General features: G+C 40.2%; 1 protein-coding gene across 10 annotated transcripts in view; it reads left to right on the top strand.

Annotated features, from left to right (window-relative positions):
* Positions 1-14,877, top strand: part of RASAL2 (RAS protein activator like 2) — a 419,600-nt gene that overhangs the window by 238,676 nt on the left and 166,047 nt on the right. The window contains exon 1 of one of the 10 annotated variants that reach the window (XM_051856995.2): positions 8,801-9,418. The exons of 7 other annotated variants lie outside the window; for them this stretch is intronic. In XM_051856995.2, the coding sequence (XP_051712955.2) occupies positions 9,406-9,418 (13 nt within the window). In that variant the 5' untranslated portion in view covers positions 8,801-9,405. Of the gene's footprint in view, positions 1-8,800; positions 9,419-14,877 lie in introns of those variants that run through there. 2 more of the 10 variants (XM_070077171.1, XM_070077170.1) reach the window with 2 other exon arrangements.

Raw genomic sequence — 14,877 nt, forward strand, 5'->3', positions numbered from 1 at the left:
ATGAGAGGAAAACTCAGTGTATTGTTCTAATAGATACATATTTTGTTGCATCTGGACAAGCATATACTAAATAACCACAACTGCTGTTAAGCTAACCTGGAGTAATATACAAGCTCCTTTATAAAATTAGTAGTATTATAGAAATTTGGAAAATGCAGAAAACTACAAAGAAGGTAGACAACCCCAATATGCTCCTTAAAGGCAAATTTGGAGTTGTTTAGTTTAATATACTGCAGTGGTTAAGGGAAACCACTCACAGCCAACTGAAGTGTGAGTCTTGCTCCGTCACTTTGTAATCGTGGGCAAGCTGTTCACTCCCCCTTTCTTTGTCTCCATTTCTTGATCTGTAAAATAGACAAAAATAATAACATTTACTTCTTAGGTTCTTTATTTTAGAACTCTGTTTCTTTGGAAAGTGCTGTTAGAAGTTTTTCCTCTTTGTTTTTTTTTTTTTTTTCTTCTTTTACATTTTATTTGAAAGAGAGAGAGAGTGATCTCTTTTATCCGCTGGTTCATTCCCCATGTGCCTGCAACACCAGGGCTGCTATAGGCAGACTCCAAGAACCCAGGATTCAATCTCAGTCTCCCATGTGGGCGGCAGGGACCCACTGTGGGCCGTCACTTGCTACTTTCCAGGATACACTGGGTCAGAAGCAGAGTGGCTGCTGGGACTCCAACCAGGCACTCCTGTGTGAGATTAGGACATCCCAAGTGGTAACTTAACAGCTGCACCACATCACCACACACTTGCCTTGTTTTTTGTCCCCCTCCCCCTTTTTAAAGATTTATTTATTTATTTGAAAATCAGAGTTACACAGAGAGAGGAGAGGCAGAGAGAGAAAGGTCTTCCATCCGATGGTTCACTCCCCAGTTGGCCACAACGGCCAGAGCTGCACCAATCTGAAGCCAGGAGCCAGGAAGTTCTTCCAGGTCTCCCACACAGGTGCAGGGGCCCAAGAACTTGGGCCATCTTCTACTGCTTTCCCAGGCCATAGCAGAGAGCTGGCTCAGAAGAGGAGCAGCCAGGTCTCAAACCGGTGCCCATATGGGAGGCTGGTGCTTCAGGCCAGGGCATTAACCCACTGTACCTCAGCACAGGCCCCCTATTTTCCCCCCTTTTAAAATGCTTAATAACTTATCCCTTGTGGTTCTAGCTCTCTTGGATTTTAGAGTTCTTCAGTTAGTTGTAAGGGAATAATAGAAATTGAGTGAGGTGGACTACTGCAGTAATATTTTGAATGACGTAGTACATGTTTATGTTTTTCTATCAGTGGTGTGCCAGACTGACTGTACCATAAAATCCATGCTTTCTCTAAGTAAATTTCATAGAAGCAGTAGCCCACAGTTGCAAATGTTCTTTACACTGAAGACCAAAACAACTGCTTAAAGACTGTTATTTTTACTAAAACAGATATGTTATCTGCATTATATGAGAAAGATGAACTGATGCTTCAGTTGTTACAGAGATAATAAAAAACCAGGAAGCCTGACAGATAACTGTATATTTATGTTTTAAAGCTACTGAAGAAAATCAGGTTGTGAAAGGCTTATTAAAGCATAATTTCAGGGCCTGGCATGTGGCTTAGCAGGTAAAGCCGCTGCCTGCAATGCCGGCATCCCATATTGATGCTATATCGAGACCCCACTGCTGCACTTTAGTCCCAGCTCTCCAATGGCCTGAGATAGGCAGTGGAAGATGATTTGAGTACTTGGACACCTGCTACCCATCTGGGAGAACTGGAAGAAGCTCTTGGCTCCTAGTTTCATCTGGCCTAGCCCTGGTCATTGTGGCCATCTGGGGAGTGAACCAGTAGATAGAAGATCTCTCTTTCTCTCTATAATTCTTTAAAATAAATAGTTTTTTAAAGTATAATTTCAATTCCCTTTAAAATTTTTATTTATTTTTGTTTTATTTGAAGGGCACACAAGTAGAGATCTCCCACCCACTTGTTTACTCCCCAGATTCCTGCAACAGCCAGGACTCAACTGGAACTCAGTCCAGGTCTCCCATGTGGCTGGCAGAGACCCCAGTACTTGAGCCATCACCTGCTTCCTCCCCAGGTACACATTAACAGGAAGTTGGAATTAGAAGCAGAGCCAGAACTCAAACCCAGGCACTCCAAATAAGGATGCAGGCTTTCCAAGCAGCCTCTTAACTACTGTTACCAAACTTTATTTATTTATTTAAGAGACAGAGAGGGAGAGAAAAAGAAAAACAACAACAACTCTCATCTGCTGGTTCTTCTCCCAGATGCCTACAATAGTCAGAGATGAGCCAGCCTGAAGCCAGGAGCTGGAAGCTCCATCCAGGACACAGGACACTCCAAGCAGCTGAGCCATCACATGGGTCTTCCTGCAGTACACGTTAGCAGGAAGCTGACACTGGGAGTGGAGCCAGGATTTGAACCTATGCACTCTGATGTGGCATCTCAAGTGGTATCTTAACCTCTAGGCCAAATACCCACTCACTCAAGCTCCCTTTTTAGATGAGGAGAGCAGTGTCACAGGCAGGCCCTCGGCTCTATGAGCACATCCAGAGATAGTCTCCATTAATGTCCAGTACCATCCCAAACTGATGGTTATTATTGTTCATTAATTATTTCTTTACAAAAATAGAAATGTTGCTTTTGTTCCAGTAGTGTATTCTTACCCATACAATAAAATAAAACTGGAAAAAGATTTCCTTGTATTTTTACACTTAGGTTTTTCTTATTTTTCTTTGAATGATGCTTAAATAAAAAAGAGTTACAGAGAGACAGACAGAGAGGCAGAGAGATCTTCCATCTGCTGGTTTACTCATTAAATGGCTGCAATGGCCAGGGCTGGACCATGTCAAGGCCAGGAGCCAGGAGCTTCTTCCAGTTCTACCACGTGGGTGCAGGGCCCCCTTGGGCCATCTTCCACTGCTTTTCCAGGGCATAAGCAGGGAGCTGGATCAGAAGCAGAGCAGCCAGGATTCAAACCTGCACCCATATGGGACGTTGACACTGCAAATGGTGGCTTCACCCTCTCACAGCACCGCCCACATGGCAGCCCAAGTTGAGTAAGGGAACTGATCTTTTTTTGTTGTTTAACTTTTTTTTTTTTTTTTTTTTTTTTTTTAAAGATTTATGTATTTACTTGAGAGGCAGAATACAAAGAGAGGGAAGGAGAGACAGAGAGAGGTCTTCCATCCGCTGGTTCATTCCCCAAATGACCTCATTGGCCAGAGCTGGGTTGATCAGAAGCTAGGGGCCAGGAGCTTCTTCTAGGTCTCCCACAAGGGTGCAGGGGCCCAAACACTTGTGCCATCTTCTGCTTTCCCAGGCCATCAGCAGGGAACCAGATAGGAAGTGGAACACCCAGGACTTGAACTGGCTCCCATGTGGGAAGCCAGTGCTACAGGCAGATGTTTAACCCACTATGCCACAGCACTGGCCCCAGGGAACAGATCTTTGATTTTCCTTCTCCCTATAATGCTTCCTCCCAGTCAACTGCTATTCCATGTAAGGAAATGCAGTCAACTAAATCATCTTAGTTGGAGGAATAAGATTAAGCTCAAATGCTTAGCCATAAGTTTAAAAAACATTGTGTGGCTCTCATAATTTATGTTACTTATTTATCACCTGCCCTTTCTCAACACTTTTAATTAAGTTCGTTAGCCATATGACTTAACAGATCTTTTGGTCTTTATAATGTCCTTTTTTTTTTTTTTCAGAACAGAAATGTATGTATGTCTCTGTGTTGTGCTGTGATCCCATAACATACTCATACAAATGAAATTAAATAAAATTAAAATTTTAGTGACATTTCAGAGTAAGTGGGTGACTTTGGCATTTGTTATTTCAGTTGTAAACAATGATTTCTTTTTCTGATATGAACTCTAAAAGGAATGCTGTGGGAAGAGCACAGTTTTAAAATGCCAATCTGGTTTATGGGGAAACATTAACAGACACTGTGTTTATGGTTAGAAGAATCTGTGTTTATGATGATTTGCTGTTCAAAAGAGAAAGCACACACAAGTGCAAGAGACAGATCATCCAGCCTGCATTATATCTCACCTTCTTGCTGTTGAGATGTGTTTCTGCTTAGAAGATAATAGAAAGTATTAACAGGGTTATTTCTTGTTCATTTACTTAATAAGTAAAATTGATATGCAAATAATTTTTAATATATGCAGCTAGCTTGTCTTTTTGCACCTTTTTATTTTCAGACAACCATACTTTAAAGTTTTAGAGTTTCTCAGTTTCCAGTATTGAATTCTATACCTGTATCAAAGTCAGAATTCCATAATGATACTCTTGTAAAGGATTAGGGACAAGAATACTGTCTACTTTTTTTTTTTAATCCTCAAAATATTCTATTTGGTTGATTCATAACTAGAAAAATTTCTGGTAGTCTTACAACTAATATTTTTGTTACTTCACTTTGGAATCTCCTGGTCTACTTATGTCTGTTTTCAAACCTTTTATTTACTCAACAAATATTTATTAAATACTTCCTATGTGGCAGACTGTATCTTAGCACACATCACAGCAGTGAGCAAAGGCACGTATTGTCCCTGTCACCAAAGAGCCTGTACTCATCAGAATGAGAGCAGGTAGATATCTAATGTGTGAGTAGCTAAATTATAATGGTGATAAGTTCCTAGGAGGACAAATCAAGATGCTATGTAATCATATAATAGGAGGACCATAGTTTGATAAACTGGTAACCAAGGACTGAAATTCATTGATAATTTGTATTTGTATTATAAAGTCAAGGAATCTCAGAACTAGAAGAGACCTTTAAAATCATTTAGTCCAATCCTTCATTTGATGCTTGAGTATTTCTTAGTACTCATTTGTTCATTGCCAGTATTTAACTGTTTTGGATTTAAAAAATGACACTTTTATATAACCATCCCAATACAAAAGTGTATTAAGCATAATGGTGTCTCAGGATTGTGTAAAAGATATTAGTCAACCTGTTCAACTCTCTATATAAGAGAGATATGAAAGCAAGTTATAGCAGGGAATATTTGTATAAATAAATGGTTTAAGTGGACTCACCTATTCCCAGTGACCATGCTTGGTGCTGAGTTGAGTGTTCTAATTGTGTGACCTGACAAATCTGTTCAAAACTCCATCGAAATCTATGAGTTTGTTCATAGGCAGTGAGTGGTTTTCTGCATGGCTGTGGACATCAGCCAATTTTAGCTTGAGTTAATGGCTAAATGGTGACACATTTCCTCATGCTTCTCCAGCTTTCTGGACAGCTCTAATGCTGTAGAAGATTACAGTTTTATTGATCTCTTCCATCTCTACCTCCAAATCTGAATTTCCCTGTCCATGGCCCCACAGCAGGTTACTGTGTGTTCATACAGTGAAGGGGAAGTGAAAATCATTTCAACAGCAGCTTCTGCTGTTAGGATCCTATCCATTACACGAAGGTCCTGCTTGGGTCAGTGGAGAAAAAGCCATCTTTCTGTGGTATTTAATTCATTATGTTGGCTTCAGTGAGCTACCTGAAGCCACATACGCTGGAGATAAATCCCTTCATGTTCCTGTTTCATCACACAACATGCATGGTCCTGGTCTCTGGCGTCAGAAAATTGATATGTTTTGGCCCTGTCCTCAGTTTATTCTCAAGCACTCCCAAGTGTAAATACTTTAAAAGGTTTGATTAATGAAATAGAGTCTTTCATCTATCCATCTTTCTATCATATTGTGCTTTTCCTAAGCTCTGGAGATGAGTGGGAAATAAGAAAAAGTTCCTGCCATCACCTCCCTCCCCATCAACCACAGCACCCTGAACCTCGCATTCTGTGGAAAGAGACATTAGACATCAGTATACAATATGTTAAGTACAGTGAGATATTGAAGAGGAAAGTTGAACTTAATAAGAAAAATGGTGTAGAGGAGAATGCGATTAACCCAGGGTAGGAAATATGCTGCACTAAGAAAATAATTTTAAATCTGAGTGTATGGAGGATAAATAAGAGTATGACAGGTAGCCTGACCAGGGAAAGACCTTCCAGATGGAGAAGTAGCACCACCAAGGCTAGAAGGCACAAAGCAGGGGATTCAGAATAGTAAAGTTACAGTGGGCATTTTAGCCCAGCAGTGAAGTTGCTGGTTAGTGAAGATGACCTTGTCCTTCAGAGTGCCTGAGTTTGATTCATGGTTCTGGTTCTCTGACTCAAGCTTCCTGAAAATGCAGATACTGGGAGGCAACCATGTTGGCTCTAGTGATTCAGCTTCCACCACCCACATGGGTGACCTGAATTGAGTTGCTGGCTCCCAGCCTGTAGCCTAGCCTGGTCTCAGCTATTGCAGACATTTGGAAAGTAAACCAGCAGATGGGAATATTCTCTCTCTCTCTTTCTCTCTCTCTCTCTTCCCCCTCCTGTCTCTTAGCTCCCTCCCTCTCAAATAAATAAATGCATTGAAAAAATAATAATGTTTAGTGTAAAAAAATTTACTATGGAAATTAACAAAGTACGATACATTATCTCCTTTGAAGAGTGTTGAATAATGGAATGCAATGTTTGGGTTTAAGAAAAATTGTTGTTTGTAACAGTGATTCTCTGTTTGTTTAGGTCTTAGGACTATAGGTGGCAAAAGCACTTTTTCTGACCATAGTAAAAAAAAATCATTATAATTAGTCTTCAGATATCCAAAAATGTTATTTTGTCCAGAAGTTGGCATCATTCTAGGCTACTGTGAGGTTAATTTAATAGTAATGGATTCTAGCATTTTTTTAAAAGGTACTTAAGAAAAATTCACACTTGAGAAAGTGCATTTTTTCCCTTCTTAAATTAGGAAAAGAGTACTGTTATTCTGGGTATTTTACAAAAAGATTTTTTTTTATTTGAAAGGTAGAGTGACAATGAGAGAGAGACAGTGAGAGAGATCTTCCAATTGCTAGTGCAGAGTAGCTGAGACTCAAACCAGGCGCTCTGATATGGGATGTAGGCATCCCAAGCAGGGGCTTAAACTGTTGGCCCCACAATGCCTTCCCTGTCATTCTGCATTGTCACCAGAGCACCAGTCACCAAACTGCATCATAATCATAATCATCAAATGGACAGTCAACGTTTGTGGGACCAGTTAGGGACCTGCTATCTCTTGTACTGGCAGCCCCTTCTGCAAGCTAATTCCATATTTCAGTGACTGACTCCATTTCATTGAGTTGAAATCTCTCTCCCTGTATTGTAGACTCACTAAAAGCATAGTTCTAATTCTTGAACAGAATTTTGAAAATCACGGTCTGTTTCTTAGACTTGTTCTGAAGAATGACAAGTAAAAACAATTTCAGGGAGCCGGCGCTGTGGCTCACTTAGTTAATCCTCCGCCTTGCGGCACTTTCATCCCATATGAGCACCGGGTTCTAGTCCCGGTTGCTCCTCTTCCAGTCCAGCTCTCTGCTGTGGCCCGGGAGTGCAGTGACGGATGGCCCAAGTGCTTGGGCCCTGCACCCCATGGGAGACCAGGAGGAAGCACCTGGCTCCTGGCTTCGGATCGGCGCAGCTCCGGCTGTAGTGGCCATTTTGGGGGTGAACCAACAGAAGGAAGACCTTTCTCTCTGTCTTTCTCTCTCTAACTCTATCTGTCAAATAAATAAATAAATAAAAATTTCAGTGCATTGCACTATTTTAAGATCAGTTCTAAGTGGCAGTGATATAGCTTTGTAGCATCTTTGGTAAGGAGAGAAAATCATGATTGTTGGTGTTTTTTTGTTTGTTTTTGTTTTAGGGCCGGGTAGACATCTGGACTTTAAGTCTTCATAGTCAAACCCTCAGTTTGTGTACTTCTGCATAACTTTTGTTTAGGCCTTTCTTCTCTGTGATCCTTTGTCTTGTGTAGCAATAGGGTTTAAAGTAGTGCTTCAATGAATTGCAAACAGGAAACAGAAACTACAGACAGAAAAATACAGTGTTAGAGTGGTGTGATTCCTGAGGGAGTAGGAGCCTGGATGGCCGAAACAAATTATGACAGTATTAAAAGAGAAACTGTTTAAATCTTTACACTTAGGGAGAAAAGGGGAGGGAAAAATAGAGCTTGAAAGACTACCCATGCATTCATTCATACACACATATGTATGCAAGTATATACACATGCAATATGTGTATGTGGATAGATGTTCTAATGTGTGAGATACATACAAAGGTTCTTCAGAAGGTTCATGGAAAGATGTGTTTTGCATGGATTTTAAATTTTTTTGTATGAAAATAAACTTATTTTTAATTTCATTTTTTCACAAACTTTTTGACATACCTTCTGGAGTGTCAGAAAATTTGCAGAAAAATCAAATGAAAGGAAACTTCCTCCTATTGCCTGCAATACGTATATACATAAAAACTGGCAGGTGAGTTGATGTGTTTCCGGCAGCTGTTTGTTAAATGTCAGGTAACAGACGGTTACTGTGTTCCCGTGTCTGTTCTGTTCCACTGCCTGAAGCGGCAAGTGCAGTCTACTGATTCAAACCGTGGGTTTTCAGTTGCTCAGCCCTGATGTGCTAACCTCAGCAGCTAAGCAGCTGCATGATGTGTTAGGTCATCTTCCCGACAGCGAAGGTTGCATCGTTGACCTGCCTTTCTTTTTTGGGATGTAGGGGACAAAATGTGTCTGATTTTAAGACAAAATAAAGTGATGACTGAAATAGTGGTACTGTCTGGAATTTTACCATACCTAGTAGAAAATTAGTTTAGCAGAGCCACCAGTTTATAAAATTCATTTTTAATTTTCTTTATTTTAAAAATGCAGTTCTAGCTTAAGACCTGAGGTGTTTTAAGGAAAGGATAAATTTGTTCCTTTTATGTTTCTTTCCTAAATTTAAGGTATTAACATTATGATAGGTGAAACTGATCTGTTTAATAAGGCAGTTTTAGATAGTTATATGTGTATGTTAATAGACTTTTGTCTACATTTACTAGGTTTTTGTACACTAAAAATTTTGTATTTGAATTCAGCATAACATTCAAAATAAGAATGCCTGAAATTTAGATTATTTTTCTCTCCCTAAAATGGGACAAGTTTTGAAATAGATTGCTTTTTTAAAAATCATTCCTTAAACACAGATGCACACATCCACCCCCTACCTCTTGGGACAGAAGAAATGAGTGACCTAGCTTGGTAACTCACCTTGCTTTTTCTGGAGTAGCCCGCCCGCACCAGTGCTGTGGAGGAGAGACACAGCGTGTGAGGAAGGAGGGTGCCTATTGTTTAGTGCTCTCTAGCAAAAGAACTGGGGAAAAAAAAGGTTTGTGTTTGTCTGGCATTGGCTCTGGCTTTTCTGCATTCCAAACTGTCTGAGGCACCCAGTGAGAGCAAAAGGGGAGAGACCGGGAGAGAGAGCGCAGACGAGCACCGTACACAAAGTGTTTTGAGTTTCTGACTGGCATGCCGGAAAGATCATGTTAGCAACACCCAGAAACTTCACAGGATGCAGACCCCAGGTAAGAGTTCCTGGAGTCCAAGACTGAAATGAGCAATTTATGTACAGTTAAGGTGTTGTGGGTTTTTCTTACTACACAAGTGTATCGACTGTTTACCTTTGTGGTTATTGGCTTTAAAAATCAGACTGGTTTTCTTTACTGTGAGTTCACAGGAGTACTGGGTGGAGAATATCGGCCCGCGTTCCCGTAAGAGCTCCAGCACGACAGGCACCGGAAAGCTCGGACAGATCCAGAGGATACCGAGTGTAGTAAATACTAGCACCGCAGCCTGTGCCTACGGACCTGTTCTCCCTACAATATGGGTTCTTAGGCTGGATCTTTCTCCGAATTCCTTATGAAACATCAAGAAGGAAGGAATATGGTGTACTTCTCTGAGGTAGACAGGATATATTGACAACGAACAAGGTTGTTATTACAGCATTGCTTGAATCGCAGTAGCACATAATAAATCTGTGTCATTCAGAAAGATCAACAGGTTGGATCTGCAGACAACAGTAAGAGCATTCCAGTGCTTGGGTTTTTGACTTCTTTTCCCCTCAATATAGGCTTTTAATATCCTCTGTCAACAGATGACAAATTAGAAAACTTGGACCGATTGACTCACAGGGTTAAACCTGAAAGAGACTTTAGAGATTATCAACAGTCTTTTCTTCTGCATTTTCAGCAAGAATGTTGAAGTCTTAGACAGAACGTCTCAAGATCAGAGTTAGGGCATAATTAAAATGAAAATGTGCATTTCTTGATTTTCAGTTTAATGTTTTTATTTATGGTACCAATTACATTTAGCCTTTAAATATCTATACTATATCACTGGCCTCGGGAGCAATGAGTTATTGTCTACATAGACCAATTGTGTTCATTAACCTAGGCTGAAATGTTATGGAGAAGAGATATTGAGGAAGGAATGTCATCAAATCAGTATTGATACAAGTTTTTGACCAAAACAAAGAGTATTTAACAAAATATTTATCAACAGCAAAGATGGCTTTTAGTTCATGAAAAATTACTGTAGAACGTATGCTATTTTTATATAAAGGTTTACATGGCTATGGCATGTTTTGAATATCTCTATAAGAAATTTGAACTCACTGATTTTTAGTTTATCTGAAAGACTTAAGAACTCAGCAGTTTCTGCATAAATAAGTAGCAAACTTCATGTATGTAAATATCCATCAACTTGTGTCTCTTTTAGTAGAAGCACAAAAGCTTCCCATATTCACTGCCTTCCCTGTGTTTATTGCAAAAAAGAATTGAGATAACATTTTTAAAGTATCCGACTGTTTGGACCAACCACTTGCTTATCCCAAGTCCAGCTCTGTTTGTCTGCCTTTATAAGGATCCTCATGAATTCTGTGTTAGAGGATGACTTAAGTGAGACTCTTGAGAGTCACAGCAGACAGTGAACATCTGTCTTCATACATTTTCATTTAGTCCTTGACAAAGGTTGCTGCCCTTCCATTTTCCTAGAGACCATTGTGTGGATGAGAGAGGCCGCGCTATTCTAGCGAGCTAAATAGTAAAGATAGCCACTGTCAAAAGGATCTGTCATGGCCCTTTGCAGCTCCTGGGAACAAGTGAGCTTGCTGTGGCTAGAAGCACAGCTAAGGGATGTTGTCCTTGTTCATTCAAACCTGCCCCGTCATTGCACTTTTCAGCTAGGTCTGGGGAGGTGCGGTGCTGATTTACAAGTCTGTGGAGATGGGCAGTACGGTGTAAGGAATAGTTTCATTGCTGCTCGTGGTTATCTCGGAAACCAAATTACAAAGCGAATTCTCCACCCTGTAGGAAACAAGAGGCGGTTTGTCTTCTGCAGAAGCCATTATTTAAGCACACTGTGTGTAAGAGGACTGATGGCTCTGAGAATGAGGGCATCGTGCAGTGTCCATTGTAACATGTTCATGCTGTGTTACATAGGACTTAGGGTTTTCCCTTTTTTCATCCATCCTTGAGTATGTGAAAGGACTGCCATGATATATGTGCATGTATGTTATATATGTCCATGATTTGATAGAAGGCGAGAGACAGGGGTTAAGATGAGCCTTTGGTCTGAATGTATTTCCTGGTACCAGCAACTATCAGAGGCCATTGAACTATGGCTGGTTTTTTACTGAGCTAAGTTGAAAACATTTCAGTAACCCCTTAATCATTATAAAACTTGCCACCCTGCATTAGAAATAGAAAACTATCTGAGAAAAATCCACATCAGTTTCTCTTCTAAATGCAGATATTAGAGTGTGCAGCTTTATTTTATCTGTGTTTGAGAAAAGCTGTAATAGTGGAACCAGTTTGTGACTAATGACAGGTCTTAAGTGGGAAGGCAGTGGGTGGAGTGAAATGTGTAGCATGAGGGAAGAAACACATATGGAGGTGAAATGATTTGCTTTTGGCCTGTGTTGTCTTAAAAGTTAATCTCATCTTCACTACATGAGATTTTTTTTCCTTGCTCTTAGGTTTTAAGCCTTCTTTTCCCTCTGAACTAGATACATCCATGTAAACATATACACACACACACACACACAATTTTCAAATAGGGTATATCTGCAATATAGTTCTAGCATTTTCTGATGGTTTGGCTATAGCTGATCAAAACTTTTTACTCATTCAAAGGAATTATTATTTCTCCCTTTTTGTTAAAATTCCTCTCCAGCTCTTTGGTATAGTTCTGTTTTGTATCCCAGTTAAATTTCAAGGAATGGGATCTCTCAAAACAAAAATGAAGGGGAATGGCAGGAGCTGGGGCCAGGGGGGTGGGGAAGGCACTTGAGGCTGGGAATGTAAAATGCTTTAAGTTATCAAATTAATTCTTTACTTAGGAAAGTTACTCAGTTATCCTCCCAAAAGTCTGGGAATCCTCGTATGTAGACATCATGATTGTTCCAGTCTTGACCTTCAGCCCTCTCTAAAGAGGAAGTGTTGGTTACAGACTTGTGCTCTTCTGTTCTTTCATGCTCTCTAGTGGTTGTTCATGGTTGTCCTTGTTTTTGGTTCTATGTGAGCCAGTTTGTTTTTGTGAAAAGCAGGTGACTGTTGCGAAATAAGGTTCACCCGATTCTTAAAACAGAATCAGAATAATTGAAGAAGTTGAGTCATGACTCAGCAGTATGAATTCTCTGATAACAGGGTTTTTTTTTAAAGTGCTGATGGGGACTCAGTCTATGAGAATTACACTGCTAATTGTGGGTGTAATCTCAGCGTGCTTAGAAACCTTAAACAATACCACTCAGAATACTTGTGTACACATTCAACAAGACTCACTGAAGTGACTGAAAATCAGGTGAAGGTCTCTGTCTTCTCTGGCTCCCTCCTTGCTCCTGCTCAACCCTACTAGAGAGCTTAGCAGGAAGTAATATGAACTTCAGCATGGAATGAGGAACCAATGGGGAGATCCCAGTAATCATCTCGCTCTACAGAACTGCACGTTTCTGCCATTCTCAGGTTTGACAGCATTTTAGAAGTAAAAGAGTTACTGAGACATCACCATGAAATATTAGTTTAGGTTCATGAACTTCTATTCCTTAAAAAAGAAAAGTCACCTGGTTCTGCTTGCTCTTAGAAACTAAGCAACTTGAGCTGCTGGGATCAAGCAGCTGCCATCTGGGATCAGATGCTGTCTAGGACAGCCAACCTGTTGGACAAGTTGCTGACTCTGACATCGTGAATCCTATTTCAAAGCCTGTGGAGTACCTTTGAAAAACATTTTAACATCACTGCTGTATAGCTATCCTTCATAATGCTACCTTTAGTTTATATGAGGACTAGCAAATTAGGGTATTCTCTCACTTTCTGATATTCTGGTTTGTAACCTTTTTGCTAAGATATTTCAAGTAGGTTGTGTGTGGTTAATTTGATTTCTGATTTCTTGAGTCAAATAGGAGAAGATAAGATGGTTGGGTCCCTACCATGATAACTCCCTTTTCCAGGAGAACCTGGAGTGTTAAAAGTCAGGTAACTAAATAAAGTGGAATCAAAAAGAGAAGTCATGTGTCCAAGTGAATGCAAGACGAGCTGCCAAAATCTAGCCTGTGTGAGAACATAGAAAGAATTGGGTTTGTTCCATCAAAGGGCAGGTGAAGGTGTGGTAAGTCTATTAACAAGGAAGAATAATCTTCTATTATGAACTAAAACCACATTTTCTTCTTCTTCTTCTTCTTTTTTTTTTTTTTTTTTTGTGAAGATTGACATATTTATTTGAAAGGCATGTTAAGGGGATGGGAGAGAAAGAAAGAGAGAGACAGACGGACAGACAGACTAACTTCCATCTGCTGGTTCACTCCCCAAATCCAACAGCTGGGGCTGGGCCAGGCTGAGGCCAGGAACCGGGAGTTTCATCTGGGTCTTCCATGTGGGTGCAGGGGCCCAAGACTTAGTCCATCTTGTACTGCTTTCCCAGTTGCATTAGCAGGAAGCTGGATTGGAACTGGAACAGCTGGGACTTGAACCAGTGCCAGTATGGGATGCTGGCATTGCAGGCAGTGGCTTAACTTGCTGCACCATGCTGCTGGCCCCAGATGATCAACTTTTAATAAGGGTAAAAATTTTTAAGAATTATTTATTATTTATTTGAATGGCAGAATTACAGGGCGGGGGATCTTCTATCCACTGGTTCATTCCCCAAATGGCTGCAATGGCTGGGGCTATGCCAGACTGAAGCCAGGAGCCAGAAGCTTCTTCCAGACCTCTCATGTAGGTGCGGAGGCCCAAGGACTTAGACCATCTTCTGCTGTTTTCCCAGGCACATTAGCAAGGAGCTAGATTGGAAGTGGAGCAGCTGGGTCTTGAACCGGTGCCCATATGGGATGCCGTTATCATAGATGGTGGTTTAACTCACTGTGCCACTGTGCCGGCACCAAGAGTCATTTTTTAAAAGTAGTTTTACATTTTTTTTTCCACCTGGATCCCATACCCTTCTATTATCATTTCTGAGAGATGATATAGATAATTTTTATTATCTAGAAACCAAAAACATTGTATAAAGAAGAGAGCCCAGGAGTTAATGTTATCATTACAAGGAATGAAAACTATTGCCCTTGGAAACACTTTTTAACTTACCCGGCATCAAAGTGTACTATGCAGGAGGAATTTACTGTAATATAAGAGGCAGAAGTCTAGTGGGAGCGTGGCCATTTGTGTACTGTGCCCCAGTAGAAATGCTTAGGTCAACCCTTGATGGCACTTCTTTATTTTTGTTTTGTTTTATTTTGTTTTAGATGAAAGGATATTTAAAACCAGAAGCCAGGCTTTTGTCTGGTCCTTTTTAAAAGGAAAACCCAGCCAGTTATTTACCAGTTTTTCTCAGAAGAATATCTTACAGTGAACAAACTGCAAATTGTATTTGAGAATGAAATTTTAATTAACAAGAAATAGTGAACTTGAAGGGTGTGACTATTTTATTGTAAAGTGCTGTGATTTATGACAGTTTCCCGGAAGGTTTCTTCCAGTGTCAAAAATTATAAACCATG

Source organism: Oryctolagus cuniculus, chromosome 7, assembly GCF_964237555.1.
Source record: "Oryctolagus cuniculus chromosome 7, mOryCun1.1, whole genome shotgun sequence".
Lineage (NCBI taxonomy): Eukaryota > Metazoa > Chordata > Mammalia > Lagomorpha > Leporidae > Oryctolagus > Oryctolagus cuniculus.